The sequence below is a fragment of the Aptenodytes forsteri genome, unplaced genomic scaffold (assembly GCF_000699145.1).
Source record: "Aptenodytes forsteri isolate BGI_AS27 unplaced genomic scaffold, ASM69914v1 Scaffold114, whole genome shotgun sequence".
NCBI classification, from domain to species: domain Eukaryota; kingdom Metazoa; phylum Chordata; class Aves; order Sphenisciformes; family Spheniscidae; genus Aptenodytes; species Aptenodytes forsteri.
The window spans coordinates 4317521-4336246 of NW_008795364.1; the positions used below are offsets into that span (position 1 = coordinate 4317521).

The 18726-nt window shown below is 38.7% G+C and overlaps 1 protein-coding gene across 1 annotated transcript in view; it reads right to left on the reverse strand.

Moving 5' to 3' along the window:
- The window catches only part of MOCOS (molybdenum cofactor sulfurase), a 211572-nt gene that overhangs the window by 29009 nt on the left and 163837 nt on the right, over positions 1-18726 (reverse strand). The window contains exons 7-9 of the mRNA XM_009280211.1: positions 12898-13014; positions 9478-9924; positions 1730-1892 (exon numbers count right to left, since the gene is read on the reverse strand). Of these exons, the coding sequence (XP_009278486.1) occupies positions 1730-1892; positions 9478-9924; positions 12898-13014 (727 nt within the window). The remainder of the gene's footprint in view (positions 1-1729; positions 1893-9477; positions 9925-12897; positions 13015-18726) is intronic.

The window sequence follows — 18726 nt, forward strand, 5'->3', positions numbered from 1 at the left end:
AAGGAAGGTGAATGACAGTGAAAACTCCAAAAACGACACAAAGTAAAATGTAGGATTTAAAGGTGAATTTCACCCCGGCACTAACTATGGCAAGAGGTTGTAAGTCTCAGTGAGAGATGGGTTCCTTGACTGTCATTTTTGTCTGAGAAAACTTCTTCCTGACTCTCTGAAGTATGTCAGTGCAGATATTATTGATGAACAAACTTACTAATGGATATGCACTTGTCTGAACAATGTGGTACTATCAAGGAAAAAAATTAAGAACATACTTAGAAGAGAAGAATGAAGCAATCAAAAGGCCCAGCAGAGCTGAACCTCTGAAAATGTGAAGGATAAATAGAGAAGGTTTGGACAAGACTTCACATTGTGTCTGCAAGCAAGTGGTACCAGCAGAAAGGAAGAGAGATGGAAAGGAACTGAATTTCTAGAAATAATTAGTTCTGAAGCACTTGGTAATTTAAAAGTTGTGAGAGAAGACTGTCTATGCAACTGTACTACAAAAAGTTGAGGTGCAAGGTGCTCCACATAGAATTGACATGAATTAACAATACCTTTTCAAAGAAAGATTACAAAGGGAGGAGTGGAAAATAGCAGCATTTGTGCCAGTGAGCCAGTCTGGAATCCCTAAGAAGAGACTAGATTGTTCGGGATCTGAAACACACAGAATCACACAAGACTAGTGGAAGTACCCAAATGTACATTTGACAAGCCTATTCCAGACAAAAGAAATCAACTGGTCAGACTTAATTTTATGGAGAGTGCTCAGACAGCTGGAGAGGACAACAACTGTAATGTACGAACAGAAAGGAGACTGTAGTTACATATCCACTCATATGGATTTCTAATAAAGGGTGAAAAATCTGAATATAAGTTCCCTTGTTTTGCTCTAGCTGCTGAAAATGTGAGCACATATATTATTAATGGTTAAGACATACAGGCTGAGTAAATGTTAGACCCCAGGGAAACGATGAACACCATTCAGACACATGCAAACTTGGCATTAATAATGACTTTTGTGGAATACAAACCTGTTCCAGCGTTCAGTGCTAATAGCACTGTTAGCAAAATAAATAATTTGCACCCCGAAGTAGCAAAGGGCTTTCCGTAATACTTTCGGTAAGTTTTTTTCTTTTTTTTTCCCCTCAGCAGAGAATAAAAAGGGTTTTGATGAATCCAGAGAAGCCCAAACATCATGAAATATTTGCCTGCTAGTGCAAGTATTTAACTGAGCTAAATAACACCTGGTCCTTATCTTAATTCATACTAATTTCCACTGAAGACTCTACCCCTCTAGTCCCACAGCTGGAAGGAGGAGGAGAGCTATAAAATGGGAAGGTCTTTGGCCAGGGTGTTTGATGTTAGACTCCTATTCCTTTACCTTTGCAGCAATAACAGTCCCTTCAGGCTGATGGACTTCGTGATGAGGAGAGATAGACTAGTCAGTAAATTTCCATATCTTTCAATTCATTACTCGTTCCTGGAGCATCCACGTTATGATTGCACATAGGGAGTCACTGTCTACTCTCTGCCCGCCCAACAACAAGCTAGGAAACTACCCAGGGCTGTATATTACAGCCTAGGCTTTCGTTGCCCACAGCTGGTAGCAGAATTTGTCCCTGAAGTCAGTAAGCGTACACAGCATTCACTAGTTTGGTGGGTGCATGCAGGTGTCTCTGTCTAGAAAATTGACATGAATAATGAAGAGGAGAAAAGAATATTGGTTACTAACCTTCTGCCTGGATGACCATAACCTTTTTCTTCAGATCAATTGAGGGATTTACAAGACACAACCTTGGCTCCTGCTTCTGAGTCACGCAGACTCCATTCTGGTTTACAACCATCCAGTTACGGTCATACAGCAAACCCTGGTTTCCCACTGGCCATTCTGTAACCTGGAAAAGCATGAGGAGTGGATACAAAGGTTTAGAAAATGTTAGCTGCATTAATAGATTCATGCTGAAAAGAAAAGAGGGAAAAGAAACCGTTATTGAAGTCCTTTGAAATCAGGAAAACTTGTGCAAGCCAATGTCAGCCTTTAATAAGAGAAACCTTAATTGCAAATCAAAGATAAAGATATCACTGCATGAAGCTGAGAAAACAAAATGGGGTTACTATAATTTGTTACATATTATCATACACTTTGATTTAATAGAGCTATGAGAATAGAGTAAACATCCTCTGAAACACTCTGAAAACTGCTTTCAGTTTTACACTCATCCATTTCCAGGACCTTTCCCCCCAACAATTTTCTTTTAATTTACAAAGCATGGACATCTCATGGGAGTTGTATGAATTAAGGCAAAACCAAACAAACAAAAAGCAAGAAAAATGTGAAATTCAAAATTCAAAATTCTGAAAAAACTTCCATATTTTTCATAAAACTGGAACCACTTTATCAATGAATCCATCTGAGAAAACCTCCACCACTGAGGTTTCTGGTTTAGCCAGGAGCATCATAGTTTCTCCAGATCTGCTTCCAACAAAACACATTGTCTTCTTTGCTATCTGTTCTTCCATTACGTCTATAACACTCTTTACATTCAATAGCCTATACAAGCATATTGTCCTTGCTTTCATGTACATTTTTCTGGTGAAAAGAACATCTGTTACTGATGCTACACAGATGGTAATCTTGAAATCCAAAAAGAGAGCAATTTTAGTAATGCCTTTGGGTGATATTAATAACTGCTTTCTCCTTCAGAATGTTAAAATATTAATACCATTCTTTTAACATAAAGCAGGGCATTTAAACATATTGCTTCAACTCGTATGCTTTCTAGTCACAGTTGAGTACGGAGAAAAGTTAACTACAGCTGAACTTTGTTGAATTCTTGTAGAAAAGCTTAGCACAGCTCACATGAATTAACTGGCAAAAGGCTTTAGCAAAAAGTATTGAGAAGAAGATATGTCAGGCACAGCCTGATGCTCTGAAGAAAAGCACGGCTGGAAGCACTGGTTAGATGAATTAAAAATCACATTTTTGTTTAGCATGTGCTCCATCCAAAACCCCACAGAACCACAATGTCCCATTCTTATAAACTTTTCCAGGTTTTATAGGAGCCTGCAGCAGTAGCTTGACACTGACGTCCTGACTAAAGAAAGCTGAGGGCAGGCACTCTGAAACTGAAAAATTAAAGCATTAAAGCTGAACTCTAAATAATTTGGCCACAGTGCTATCAACTGTATTGAACACAGAAAATACCTGGAAAAATTTAAAAGATATTTTATCAACCTACTTGATTTATAATATTCTTTGGCAGTTTTTTAAGTGAGATGGATGAAAAATTCAGTAAAAAATGGAAACTTTAGGTCTGACAGTGTCATCTGAAACCATGTTGTCCAAGCGCCTCAAACTGTCAGCACCTAAACGATGTGAACCTTCGCTCTGCCTTTTTAGGAGAGGAATCATAGCCCAAAGACTGCAATATCAGCTGAAGAACAGACTTTTGTCCTTGCTGGAAATTATTCTTTGGAAAGGCCAGTATTTTTTTGTTATCCTGTATAACTAAATTACAGAATGCATTTGAACAGCTGGTAATCATCTGCGAGCTGCAAGAATTTCCTCCTAACAAATCTCCCTTCCAAAACAGAAGATCACTAATCGGTAATACATCCTCTCATGGATCCAACAGATCTTTACACGATTTACAAGACATAACGAGCAGAATAAACTAAAAGAGCAAAAAAATAGAAAAAGAGCATGAAGACAATGATTCCTAGCTCCCTATTGTAGCATTCATTTGTTTTGGTGCCACTTCAGGACAGCAATCTTATCCAGGAAATAGCTTAAGTGTTTGCTTACCCTTCACTGACGGTAAGAGGTTTTGTGAGCAAAACAAAACATCTTCTCTTTAATCAGAGCTTCAGCTAATTCTTACATGCTGATAGGCATTGTGGGGAAAGCTCAGCTGACTAGGTAGTGGATACTTGGAAATAATCAACACCTTCCATTCAAAATACCCCTGGTAGGTCCAAAATAATGGCAAGTAACTCCACGCTCCACTCTGAGATGCAGCACATGACTACAGGTCCTCAGCCCATTTTTCCCCTTCCTCTGGGTATTTGTCCTTGTAACAAGAATCATACATACATGTGCCCAGCAGTGAGTCCCTGTCCTCTCATGGATGTCCCCCGTACACTCTCAGGTGCCCTACTTCCTCTCCACTTTTCAACTTACTGTACTGCATATGTTGCTAGGACTCCAATAAATAAAGTTGCAACAACAAAATAACTGTGTACCCTGCCTTGGTCAGAGAGCCACAGATGATCATGAAACAGTCAGAGCTGGTTTGTTGCTAATACCGATACTGGAGATGAACATGGAAGAACACATACATTTCTATTCTTAGTACTTAGGCATGCGACCTGTGCAGACCGTCTCCTGCCATTATTTCAAAGAGGCTGAAGGGATTGTTAAATGATTGCAAGCAACTGAATTAGAGCAGTCCAAGCAAATTCTGCCTGCCCTGCTTTCATTTGAGACACGTGAAGAGTGGTTCAATTTGGCTCCCTTGGATTACACCTGAGATGTTTGCCCAAGGCTAGCAGAAATGACACAGGCTGCAAAGATGATCCACATCCCGGTGGACAGCAGCAGGAGGTCAGTCAGGGCACTCAAATGTCACTAAATACCTATATTCAGGCAACCAACACAGCAAAGCAAAGCAACCAATGAAGCTTACTGCGAAGTAAAATAAAAGAGGTTAGCGTACATTGCAGTAAGCAATACTGTTTTACATAGCTTGTAACTTGATTCCATGAAGTTGTCTGGCCACCTCTGACTACTGAGACAAATTAGAAGGGGGAGGACAGAAGGAAATCAGAGACACTGTGATTTTACTGATAGATACTAGCATACACCTACATTCCCAGCATGGCAGGTGGGCTAATCATCCAACATAAGGTCTTCTCTACCTGTCATAAGCAAGGATCACTGCATAGTACAGCCAGTACATGGTATTATCCTGTCTGCTTTAGTCCATTTTTCTTCTTGTAATGTAAAAATATTTATTGCAAAAACGTGTTTTTGTTTTTTTCAGAATTTTCTTTAAAACATTTTGGGCTGCATTTTTCCATAGTTCACAGTAATGTCATCATGAAGGCTAACACAATTTTTGAACACATTAAAGGAATCACTGAATAGGTTTTAAATTATGCAAGTTTAAAAATGTTAGTGGTTTTACATATAATTTATCCACTGATCACTAGGAATTTGCATTGTATTTTAAATTAAAAGCTAATTTGTCTTCTGTGTTGAGATGCAATTTTTATGCTCTGAAATCTACTGCACGAATAATAAAGTTATTAATGTTTAAAGTCCTAACCTTTTTCACCGGGCACACTGCATTATGTAATTATGCAAAATTCATCGACATGAGAGATGTTCATATTTAAAAATGCATGTTTAAAACACATTTTTATGTTGGAAAAGAAGCAAAAAAGTGATCTGGGATAGAGGTTACTCCTCTTCTCTGCTTCTCCCCATTTAATAAAATAATCGTAGGGAAACGAAAGCGCTTTTAAGAAGTTGAGTTAGGATATTCTGCCCTCCGTTTCCTGTGTCGTGTGTACAAACCCCATGGAACAGCACTGAACAGAAACCGTCCCGTGGCCAGGAACACTTTATAAAATGCACGTGCTGTAGGAACTAACCAACCTGCAGTGAGCTGATGATCTTCATGCCAAGTTTCATCCTCCCAGCTGCCAAAGCACTCTGCACTCTCATTTTCTCTGGAGGTCAAGCACCTCCCATACTAAAACACTTAGAATAGAGCAGAGAAATCAAGAGTTTAGGAGAGGAGGAGATTATGTGACTCTAAAGAGGAGATCAAACCACTGTGAGTTTGTACTCATATCCTCATCAAGTTTGAGGATCAATTACTTACACTAATCAAGTAATCTATCCTGCAACCAGTAAGTCAGCAGGCAGACTTCACTGGCAGACAGGCTGGGTCCTGCACACACAGTTAGCTGGAATTTTCCACTGCACATACTATTTTAGGCAAACGCAAGCAATCATGTACTTACAATAAAGCCCATTTACTACACACGCTAAAGGTCTGACCTTTTACCATACCAGCTGGAGGCCTGCACTTGAACTGACAAATCTATGAGTTTCTGATCTCAAGTATCCAAGTACAAGCCGCCCAATATCTACACAACTTTCACCTTTCCACATCAACTAGCTTAGAGCTACCTTATAACTGATAAAACAGGGGATCAATTTTTTAATTGGGAAAATACTTTTCTAAATTTCCAACAACTACAAAGCATCTAAAGGTATTTTAGATTTGAAATATGAAACTGAATTTCAATTCTTGGCTTCTAACTGAAGACCAAGGAAACTACAAGCTACATGATTATTATTTCAGAAGTTTATGAGTTCACTAAAGTAAGGAGATAATATAATGTTAAGTGTGAGGTCTGTATGACGAAGACCACTAAAAGACTTGCAAAGGAATACTTTTCTATGGGATTCAATCTTTTCATGATAAAGCCTAGAAATGCTGGTATAATCAATATTTTAAAAAGCAAAATGATTTTCAGGATCTGATTCCATTTAATTGTGGTAAGGTTTCTCTAGCATGTCTTGCTTCAAACTCCAGTGCCATGTGGCATAGGTTATTTTCCCCTTTCAAAGTGATACCGGCTGAAGTTGCAGTAATGACATACGTAGATTTGTGGAGGGTGATGCACTCTGCAGTTAGTGACGATGTGGGTTCTGGCAGCACTGGCTTTCTATTCTACTTTTAGCCATTGGGAAGAGACCAAGCCACTGCTTGATTTAGAATGGAATTAACTGATTTTTAAAGTTCATTACAAGTGGTGGGCTGTAAGTTGCCATTTGCACCTCTTCTATAGGCAGACAATGAGATTGACAGATCTTTCACAGGCTGGTTATAAATGGACGACAGGTCTAGAAGTGTCACTCAGACCTCTGGGAACAAAAACCTGAAGAATGCCTGGTGGACAGGAAGAAGATCATGAAAGCAAACACATTTTCTTTGGGGATTTACTTCAATACTGAAAATAATGAAAATCAATCAATCTTTTGGCCTCACCTCCCGGCCTGCTCTCCTTATGCATTGAAAGCCCTTTTCAATATTGAAAATAATGAAAATCAATCATCTTTTGGCCTCACCTCCTGGCCTGCTCTCCTTATGCATTGAAAGCCCTTTTTCATAGTATCTATCAGGTCAACTTCTACTGTTCTTTCACATGTACTCATGTATCTTCTATGAACTAAGTGGAAATGCAAAAAAATGCTCTTTGAGAAGAGGAGGAGAAGACTTAAATGCTATTGATAGTGAACTTCCAGACCCTTCCAATATCATGTACTAAAGCCAGTATATATTTAATTGTATATTACTCTTTGGCAATACAGGCTCTGACAGAGCTTAGCTTACTGGGTTTTAATGTGGCTGATACTTTATTATCAAAAAATATCAAACCAGAATACACTAGACTTCAAAAATTATTCTAGGCATGCAAAACTAAACCTTATAATATATATAGTTGCTATTTTAATATCTGTATTTTTAAACTATTCAAATCAGCTAATGTTAACTGTGTCATCAAAGTTGCCTTGGATTTCCCCTGTAGTCAATAGAAAGAGACAGAAATATTCATTTTTCCTACTGCAGATGCCTGTTTTACAGTAAGATGAATTAGCAGGTATCCATGTCTCACTGCTTACAGAATACTATCTAACTTTGGAGGGGTAAGCTGTAAGAGTAAGTAAGATGAACCCTGCTTTCATGCTGGGCCCATTAACACATGCCCAAGAAGTATGCATGAGGAATAGGGATTTTCTACCTCCATGTAAAATTGCAGTTCTGTCTGCCAGGGAGTACCAGGTTTGTATGAATTTATCACCTAAAGTCGTTTCCCCTCACAGAGCTTGAAGAGAAGAAACCTGGCTCAGCTTGTGGGGAAACATAAGCTGTCTTTCATGCTGAGGTACGTCTTACCTGCTCCTGAGCACAATCACTTCAAAGCCTTCCTAGCACTGAATGTTGTGGTATGTATCTCACAACACCAGCCTGCACGTTAAAAATAGAATTTAACCCCAAAGGGGCCCGAATACTGCTACAACATATTTCAGCAGCTTCTGCAGTGGGCTTCTGTAATACAACTATAATAACTGCAACACTTAAACAAAGGTTAAAACGTTTTCACATGAAATGTGGGATTACTTTGATTTTCTAAACAGTTTGATTTAGTGGGAGGTTAATAAGGCGTGGAAATTGTTTGTTCAGGTCTCATTTAATGCTCAAAATTGTGCCTCTGAATTAAAGACATCATAAGCCAAACCGAATTTAAAAATACAGATGTTTTGTTGATCATTTAACAATCTTTGCTTTAATTCCCCAGCCTTTTTTTGCATTAAGAAAAAAAATAATAAATCATGATCAAATCAGTTGAGAAGCCATATTTTAAATGCAGGTGATTTGTCACTGGATTTGACCCCAATTTTCACTCAGATGTGAGACAGTGACCTACACCGGCAAGTTTTCATAGGGAAAGTTATACTGGATATTGACATTCATTAAATCACTTCCCAGTATGGTACTAAGCAGTCACATTCTAGGTCATGTGTGGGCCATACACCTATTTCATCATGCATTATTTAAAAAAAAAAGTCACAGCTAAGGTGACGATATTATTAACTTGGTAAAAAAGCAATTAAAATCTCATATTTTAAGCAGGTGATTTGTCACTGGATTTGACCCCAATTTTCAGTCAGATGTGAGACAGTGACCTACACCGGCAAGTTTTCATAGGGAAAGTTATACTGGATATTGACATTCATTAAATCACTTCCCAGTATGGTACTAAGCAGTCACATTCTAGGTCATGTGTGGGCCATACACCTATTTCATCATGCATTATTTAAAAAAAAAAGTCACAGCTAAGGTGACGATATTATTAACTTGGTAAAAAAGCAATTAAAATCTTCAAAGAGTGAACTTTCAAATAGTGCAGCAACACTTAAATGTCATATTTCTGTTGCAAATGTATTTTTAATGATAACATTTCTTTGTAATGTAAATCAGCCTCCTCTCAATTATAACGTTAATCAAGTTATTTCTCAATTGCTGCCTACCCATCAATGCCTACAAGTCCATCACATGTTGTTCTGTAAAAGCATACTAATTACTTGATTATATTTTAGTCAAGTTTTGCAAATCCAACTATTTTCTTCAAGACTGCATATTATGTGCCGATTTGTCTGTTGGGGGGGAGGGGAGAGCAGAAGACACATTTGCATCCTGCAACTTCAGTCTAATTGAAAATCCTTCAAAGTACCTTAGCATGCAGGACTAGATCCTAGAAACTGGAGAAAAGGAAAAACAGGTACCCACATACTGCTTCCTAATATCTCACGCACATGCTATTCCTGGTTGACATGTCCGAGAGGGGTAAGGAAAAACACAAGGTTGAGATGAATATTTAGGAATGATTCAAAGTGTATACCTCAAATGCAGAGCAGGATTTGATTGGGTAGAGGTAAATGTTGGTGACAGCGATGGGCTTGCCACCTCTTCTACATGTTGGTACTGCAGTCTCAGAAACAGCTGCCCTTATGCTTTCTGCCTCAGCCTCCGGTGGCTGCCAGCTGACAGTTGTCTTTGTCGCAGACGAATTATTCCTGAGTTCTCTGTCTGAGATGCGTGGTATCAGAGACAATTTATCTGTATTGTTAAAGGAAGGGTGGTCATCTGGGACAGACTCTGTCATCAGCTTTGTAACAGAGGACTGGAAGGGAATCTCGGTGTCCGACTTGGAGAGTCTGGTGGCTATGATAAATTTCAAAAAAGTCTGTGCATCTTCAAAGGAAGACATGTAGCCAAAGGATATTCTCACAGAACCAGTGGGACGTCCATCAACTAGGTCTATATCATCTCCACAGACATGGCCAGCCTAGTTTGAAATAGGAAGAAAACCAGAGAGCTATTATGACAAATTTGCTTTATTTCCCTCTAATGTTACATAGTTATTAACAAGTCTTTTAATTCTAACCTGAGAAACTGTTTTCAAACATACAAAGTTAACTCACGAATACAAAGAGAAAATGGAGAAAAATATCCCAACTATCTTATTACTTACTCAAGCTGGAAAGAAGATAATTCTGAGATGCTTGTCCTATTCTACCCTAAGGCAAGAGAGACTTCTCAAAAACATGTCAAGAATCAGAAAAAGTTCTTATGTCCCAGGATGGCCTGTTAGCTAGGGCAGTCTCCAGGTATATTCCAGTCTCGTCTGCATAGTTCACTGGGATTTAAACTGGGATATTACATTCAGATAAGTGAACAAACCACGAGACCGCTGATTTTTCTGGGGCAGTTTTCTTGGTATTTGCTGTCAGAACAGTTCCATTTCATACTATCAGTGCTTATTCATGGCTTGTGTTAAATAGTCCAATGGATAGCTATACAGCTGAGAACTGGTCTGGGATACTAGCAAAGCAGAGACTTGAATCTAGAGCTTCAACATCCAAAGTGATTTCCCTTGTCATTGGGATATGCAGTAAATCTGTCTTGCTGATCCAGTCAACACGTTGCTTTCAAGATGGAAGAAACTAGCCTTCCCCCTAACATTTCCTTCTTTGAAGAACGCAGGTTGCCACTCATGAAAAATCTTTGTTGAAAAATGCTTCAAATACCCTAATAGGGACCTCCACATAGATACACCTCCATTTGATGTGTCTTTCATACAGCACTCTCTGGAAAACTCTCCCTTAGAGTGGAAGTTTCTCCTTCAGTAAGTGGGTCAGTGAATGCTGCCACTCACCTCCAGTGAGATAAGCTAGAGACCCCCTTTGTTCATCCATCTAACATTATCTCATCGACGGACGCAAGTTTTAGTCCTAAGCCAGCATCCTTATTCCTGTAAGTGCAGCAGTTGTTTTTTTTTCCCCCCCTCAGAATTTCATTTATTTATGCATTTCTGTTACATAAAAATGGAAGTGTGAATAGATTATGTACATGAGGGCTTTTTTAAGCAAGAAATGTCACAGTTCAATGAACACAGATGCCATTTATGCAAGGAGAAATAAAAAAAAAGCCTCTATGTCAAAGCATGCAATACAGTAGTAAATATTTTAATGCAGTGTGATGTAGTTTTTGTCCTTGACAATAGAGCAGAAGCAACATTTGCAAAATTAGGTTGCATCTGTTAATATACATGTAACCCTTCTGCCAAGTATTGATTGATTGACTGAGCAGAGAGGTTCCTGCTGTGCAAATCAGTAAACGAGTTCCTACCTAACATCCTAAGAAAACTAACCACACTTCTCCAGGGACCCTCGAGGACAGAAAGTCCTCCCTCACAGGCATTTTATACATGGAAATCTTCATCAGGGAAGGAAGAATACAGTCAGCACCCTGGGAAAAGGTGAAACCGAAGTATATGTGCAAATAATGTGATAAAAGATGCTTTCCCCTACATGGTAATGTTGTCAATAACTCATCCAGATCCTTCTCAAAGGACTGATGAGAATGTCCCAAAATAATGACTGCTTGACTGCACCACCTCATCATACCACTTTTGGCAGATTAAGTGTCTCTTTATAAGTTCGGGTTTGGCCTACCCCCATTTAAATGTTTTTAACATGATGTTTTAAAGCTGTTTTAACAGCTTTATTAACATGATACAGACCTATAAGAGGCCACCTACTCCTTAGCAAAATCCTCCTTATATAAAGAGATCCAGGAGCGTTGCAGCTGGTCATTGGCATTTTGCACTTCAGCAGAAGGGTAGACCTTTTTTTCCTTTCTCAGAGTATCTTGGGGAACCTGCTCTCCCTCGAAAATTCAAGCATCACCCACCTGCTCTTAGACAGATTATGCATGAGGAGGCTATGGACATGGAGCTTTCTGTTGTAAATAAAAGCACCATTTTGTCAAGGAAGGTATTAAAGAGCTTTCCCCCTTTAAGAACTTGTGCTATTAATCTTGCATATAAATGTGTTTGCAGAAGTTATCTAAATGTCTCTGTGAAATTATAAAGGAGCTACAATATCAATACAGCCATTATAATTTTTTAGCTTTTGAAGAATACCATTAATAACATTTTGGATTGTTCTGTATTAATTTACTGTAATTTCAAACTCTGACAAATATGCAGACATGAAGCCTCCCCCACTTCATTGTAATACATCCTGCTACACTTCTTTTAATGACAATTTATGGAAAATATTAGTAATCTAGAAAACAGTCTTTACGTTCATGTTCTAACAATCTAACACACTAGTAATCTAGGTAGATGTCATCTAAATTTACTTCACTCTCTGAAATTCACTGTGCATTCTCATTTATTGTTTCTTGTCCAATTTGTGTATGCCTTTTAAACTGTAACATCCAACAGCAATAGGTCTATAATACTTGAACATTATTAAGTACAATTAAGGATACTTAAGGAACAACATGAGATGAATCGTCCAGGAACTTCTGTTCTGCAGGAAGTCTGGATTTCATGTAATTCCAAATCAGAACAAGAAGCCACAATTTCATATTTTCCAATGAAATAAAAACAAGCAACACATACTGCTTTGGGTCCATCAAATGATTTTTTTTCAACACCCCATTTCAATGAATTGAATTTCAGTTCATTTAGTTCTTTAACATGGCAATTGAGTTGAAAGGTCAGAGAAAGCAAATCAAATTTACCTTCATTCTTAAAGTCGCAGAGACTCAAAACCACAGGACATGGTACACCTACTTTAGCTTTTAACTAATTAGGGTTTTTTTGGATACAGAGCCTGGTTTTTTTCTCTCCTTCAAACCTCCCATCCTTACAAAATTCAGAACTGATAGCCAGAAGATATCTCCTGGGTCACTGAATCTTGGTATTTTCTACAGGCAATATATCATGTAATCTCGTTCAAAAACTAACCTGCAGGTTCCTTTGGATGTCCCCATTGCTTATATTCAAATGCATCTGGCAGGCTCCTGTATTACAGAAGCAACCTGTGCGGACATGTATGTTGTAGAGACTGGCCATCTTGTCCACCTTCCCGATTCAGCAGGAGATTAGACATAGGAGAAGAATGAAAAATAGACATTTTAAAGTTGTGGTAAACAACATACTATATTTTAAAGGTACAATTCAATTGGAGGTAAATTAATTCTCTAAATTATTAACAACTTTCTGTAGCTTTTAGCATTATTGTTATTTAGCTGAAAGAAAACGGTGAAAGCAGAAAAGCTTACCTTGGCATTGACAGACAGTGCACACAACACACACACACACACACACACACAGAGCATATCAGTTCAGGTCCTGATCCTGTTAATGACGATACATGTGCTTAGTTTTAAACCTCTGAACAGGTTCATTCACATCAGTAGTGCTAATTACAGGCCTGCAGTCAAGTGTCATTCAGTGTCTCGACAGAACCGTCACGTACAACTGCGTCTGCAGAGATTTAAGAGAGGCCTGGGGCACCTCTTCAGTTAGCTAAAGAAAACCTTGTTCTCCAAGGATCTGAAACTGCAAGTCCTCATTACAGAAACTGGCTGTATCTGTGGGATTTTGGCACACAAGGGCTTGAAGAATCAGCCCCCCAGTAAGCAATAACATCCAACAGGGCAGGGACTAAACTGGAATACCTATTTGAGTCTTATACATACAACCACTCAGTCCACCAACTCCCTGGTGTACTTTTTCCTCATGCTGTGCTGTTCTGTGTTATACCATTTCTTTATTGTCCACTAAATAATGAATGGGCAGAAAATACAATACTTGATGACATACTGGCATGAATAAATTATGTGAAGGAATGAAAAAGATGTGCAAAGAGAACAGAAGCACATGTCTATATGTGCCTCGGAAGGCATACACGCATGCACTGGCAGGACAGCACTGGCAGGATGGCACTGCAGAGAAGAGCTATGGATTGTCAGGGTTTCATAGCACAGCTAAGAAACAACGGAAGCACACCATGGGGATCCTCTTAGCACAGCTAAGAAACCATGGAAGCACACTGCAGGGACCTGAAAACGCTTTATGTTGATTTCAAAAAGCAACAACAGCAGCTGGTAAGGTTAGCTGAGCAGGTATAGCTACTGCCAGTTATTTCTTTGACAATAAATGATGAACTTTCCTGGTCAGGACTGGGAGGAAGGACAGTCAGATGGTCAGAAAGGTAGCATGAAACCTGGCACATCCTATCTCTACCACAGACTTCCCGAACAACCTCTCACAAGCTGCGTTAATCTCTCTGTACTTTCGCTCCTCTTCTGCAAAATGGAGAGCCGAGAGCTCTGAGAATAACCCTGCTGCTGACTGAGAGGACCCCACCATGCCAGCGACACAATCCTCCTCACAGGGAGCTCAGGCTCAGCTATGTGCAGAGCCATAGCTCAGCCTAAAGGTGCAGGAATGGAAGTGTCGACCATCTCAAACTAACCACTTTCCTAACTGTGAGCTCATGCTTTATCTGCCCGAGGTATCAATGTAAACATTCAACCTAGCTCTTCTAGCTGGCTTAATCTCTATTGGCTTTTATTTTTTTTAACATAAATTCTCTTTGTATAGGACAATAGCCCAATACATGTAGCACATACCTTCTGGTATAATTCAGCCTATCTTATGCCTCCTATCTTCTGCCATCATCAATCTTCTAATGTCAGCCTATCTTCTGCATCTCTGAGTTTAACTGTGTGAGATACCAAGCACCTTTAATTTCACTATCTCAGCAGCTTGAAAAACCAAGCCCTCTGTTAGAACTTACTCCAGGCTGAAATAATTCAACCTAAGTAGTGTTTAGCTCTGCTAAAAGCAGTTCAAACAGCATTTTTTTTTTTTTCACGTGTGGGGCACAAGGTACTCCACACAAAAATGTGCTGTATACGCAGAAGAAATCCTACATCATTATAGTGCACGAGTTCTCAAGTTCACAATTAAATACGTTCTGCCCCAGTAGTTCAATTCAAAATGGTTCCGTTCTCAAATAAAGATACAATCAAAATAACTCCATATATCCAGACTTGGAAAGCAGAGAACAGAAACAGTCCCGAGATCCCTATTCAAGATTAATGCCTTGGAGAATATCCTGTGTTCAAAGCATGTTTCTCAAATCAAAGTTATATTAAAAGGCATCTGTTGAGAAAGACTGTTGTGGTGTCGTTAGCTTTGTTTTGTCAGAAGACTTCAATCTGGGAACAGTGACATTTTCTTGACTTCTTTTTTCATTTAGATGAGAAAAGTTGTCATCCTGGCATAAACCGGTTTGTCATGGTGTTAGTGACTCGTGGGTTGATCTATCGTTCTGTTAATGATGACAAGCAAGGCAAAAATCATGACAGATACTTCACCACATTCGTACAGTGTTTGGGCTTATTTGCTCAGTATACAAAAAGCTTTAAAATATATAATTTTTTAATTATTATTATTTTTTGAAAAACATTGCTGGGGCAGCCTTGCTTATCAAAGTGTATGTGGTGTAATGAAGTTTCCATGACCCAACTTCAAGGAATTGCTAACAAGAATTTTTAAAAAATATTTTTAAAGTTGTCAAATAAATTATTACTGTTCTTTAATGAACAGTAATTTCATTCTAGCCGTGTGACCCAACACCCTTCTCCAATAACACTTTTAATTGTGATATATATTAATCTGTACAGTAGACAAAGATTATTGATACATAAAAACGAATGAACATTAGAGGAATATAGGGAATTGTGGTTCAGGAGAACAAAGTTATGTTATCCATAGCTTTAGTATTAATCAAACTCCGTTATCACCAATGTGATAACACACACAGGGAATGTGATGCACACTTTTCACTGCAAACAATGACACCATGTAAAGAATCAGTAAGGACAGCACTGCAAACCTATCTGTCCCTTGAATGCATGCTTGACTTTCCCTTGGACATACGCTTCGATTTCTTCTTGTTTAGTTCCACCCTAGAAATATGCTACTTGGGGAGTTAATTTAATCTCTCTCTGCAGTGCTAACACATAGCAAAACAAATAGAATATAAAACATCTGTTACAGTTATTTCGAAGAAGAAAAGCTTATTTCAATAAAGCACATCTTTAAAATTGCCAAAAGGAGCAATAATGGGTATGGAGCTCAGGGTTATGAAATACAGAATGCCGCTTGCAGCTCTGTCTGTAATAGAGGCAGCTGACTTTTGGGAGCCAGGAATACGTTCATCAATGAAGGCACGGAAGCATGAATGGTACTAATGGTAAGTACACAGCTTAATGTACTCAGATTGTCAGTTTTGGTGATTCCCTGGGTCTGATATTTGGAACTATTGTGCCTTGGTCTTTCAGACCTTAAAGACTACAATTAAACTGCAAAACACACGCAGAAACCTTGCAGCATTTTTACTGATTTCAGTCAGTGAGGACATGGTAATTAAGCCATCACGACATCTTGGAGTCCCGTCTGCCCCTCAGAGCCCCTTTGCATTCATTACTTTTTCTGAAGCTCTTTACTGTGGGCCAAGCCCTGTAGGTTGCTTCACACCCCAACACTTCTGATGTCAGATCGTCTTGATTTTTGACAAGCAAAAGGTGCTTTTCAGAATTCCAGGCTGTGGTCTTCGAGTTTAATAAACACACATGAATGAAGTTCATCTAAATCCATTTTTAAAATAGTTCTTCTTTTTTTTCAGAGATAATTTTTATTTTAAGCACAGTTGCCTTCCTCAGGGAGCCTTCCTTTAGTGTTGCCAGATTGACAAAATGCTCACAGTTAGGGTTTTTTTCATAGTGCTCTATCTGATAAATACTATGACAACTTTAATTTTTCTTTAATATAAAAAATATTGAGGTGGAGAGGGTTTTTTCCCCTGGTTTTAATGCATTACCCTACAATAGTCCCCCCTGGATATCTGGTATTTTAGTTCATACTCAGCAGCTGGACAGCTCCAAAAATAAATGTGATTCTGGTGTGTTCTGATTTCCCACTCTCTGTCACACAGCTGCACCGGCGACTTCTCTGCCTTTGCTAAATGACTGACTTCTGCTATCCATTCACTTCAGGGCCTCTGTGGTGGTCAGCTGAAAGGTGTAAGCTTTTCTCGGGCTTCAGGCTCCACTGAAATGAGTCTGAGAATGACACTTACTGTAGGTAGATATATACTAAGTGATACTAAGTATTTACAAATAGCACATAGTTTTGCATTATTCCTAATCAACTAAGTCTAAGATTTTCACTAAGAATGATGGATTCTTTAGGAACCCCTGCTGAAGTCATTCCCATAAGATCCAATTCTGTAGCTCTTATTCAAGAAAGTACTTCTTATTTGTGCAAGTTATTTTACTGATTATCACAAGAATTATTCACATGAATAAAGGAACTTTTTATAATAGATCATGAAGTGCTCCGAAAAAAACCAAATCATGTAACTCAGTACTGGCAGGTACTGTCCTTCAGGAATTGGGATTGGGACTTCTCATTCTACTTTCTACAATGCTCAAATTTCAGAGCAGTTTGTTTGTCTGATGGATTTGCTCATTACAAGAATTTCACTGCACAGCACCGATGGCTGGTTATAAAACAGGCTTCATGACACTGTTCTCCACATCCACTGGTAAATTAATTCACTGATTCATGGCATGGAATTGGAAAGAAAGTAAGCTAGGTCTTTCTGTCATCCAGCATTTGACTGTGAAATGTTGTTGCTGATGCAAATGCATACTTAATCTTGTTTAATACAATTTAATAAGAAGTAGGTCAGGAAAAAAAACAAACAAACCAGCACTTGTTTCCAAATCATTTAGTAGGAGGAAAAAAGCATTTTAGCTGAGTTACAGTATACTTAAACTGGTTTAACTGCATGGTTTCCTGCAAGAGAGGCATTTTTTCCCATCCCAGGGAAAGAATTTCTACGTGGGCAGGTTCCCACGGTATTGATGAATCTGATCCTCTCCTCCTTATTGTGTCTCTAGTTGTTCACAATGGTTTGAACTAATTGGAGAGTGGATGTAAATCTCTCTTCAGTCTACACCCATTCATCACTCACTCTGACCAAAACCCCTTTGGTAGAAGGCAGTGAAGTATTAGACAGAGATACTGAAATTTACTGAAATTGCCAAACTCAGTGTCCTGATAGCAGAAATGCTAGCTTATCAGGAACTCTGCAGTAGATGTGTTAATTTTCTCTGCTGGTTTCAAAGGCAGTCAAGTATCAGGTAAGACTGGACGGGAGAGAAGCAGGCTGGAAACATCGGCATAATTCAGAATATGTGGGTTGCCATTCTGCAGGAATTCTCACTTAGAAGATGCCGTATACATAGCAAACTGCAGGTCCTCCATGCTTAAAGGAATAACAATAATTTTACATTTCTGCGATCCAGAAGCTAGAAGGTACTTTGGGGATGGGGTGGCTATAAGGAAGAAATGAAACACAGTCTTGATTGTTAATGGATGACCTCACATTTTTTCAACTGCTTTTTTCTTCTCTGTAGTACATGCGGTGAATTAGGGCATGGACTTATTTGGATCGTATATAAACTTCATGAGTCCAAGATCCAGCTATTTGAAACTCAACAGGCTGATGACTTGGCTAAACACCCTGGTTTTCTTTGATTTGGCACCTCAATGGCCACAGGTCTCTCCAACCAATGGCATTTTCTCTTAGCTTTTTTTCTTTTTTTTTAACCTGCATTCAGTGACAATGAAAATCTGGTTTGATAAAATGACATCAGGGAAAGGATGGATTCCAGGAAGAAAAGCAAAGCAAAGGAACCCAAGCCCTCTGTG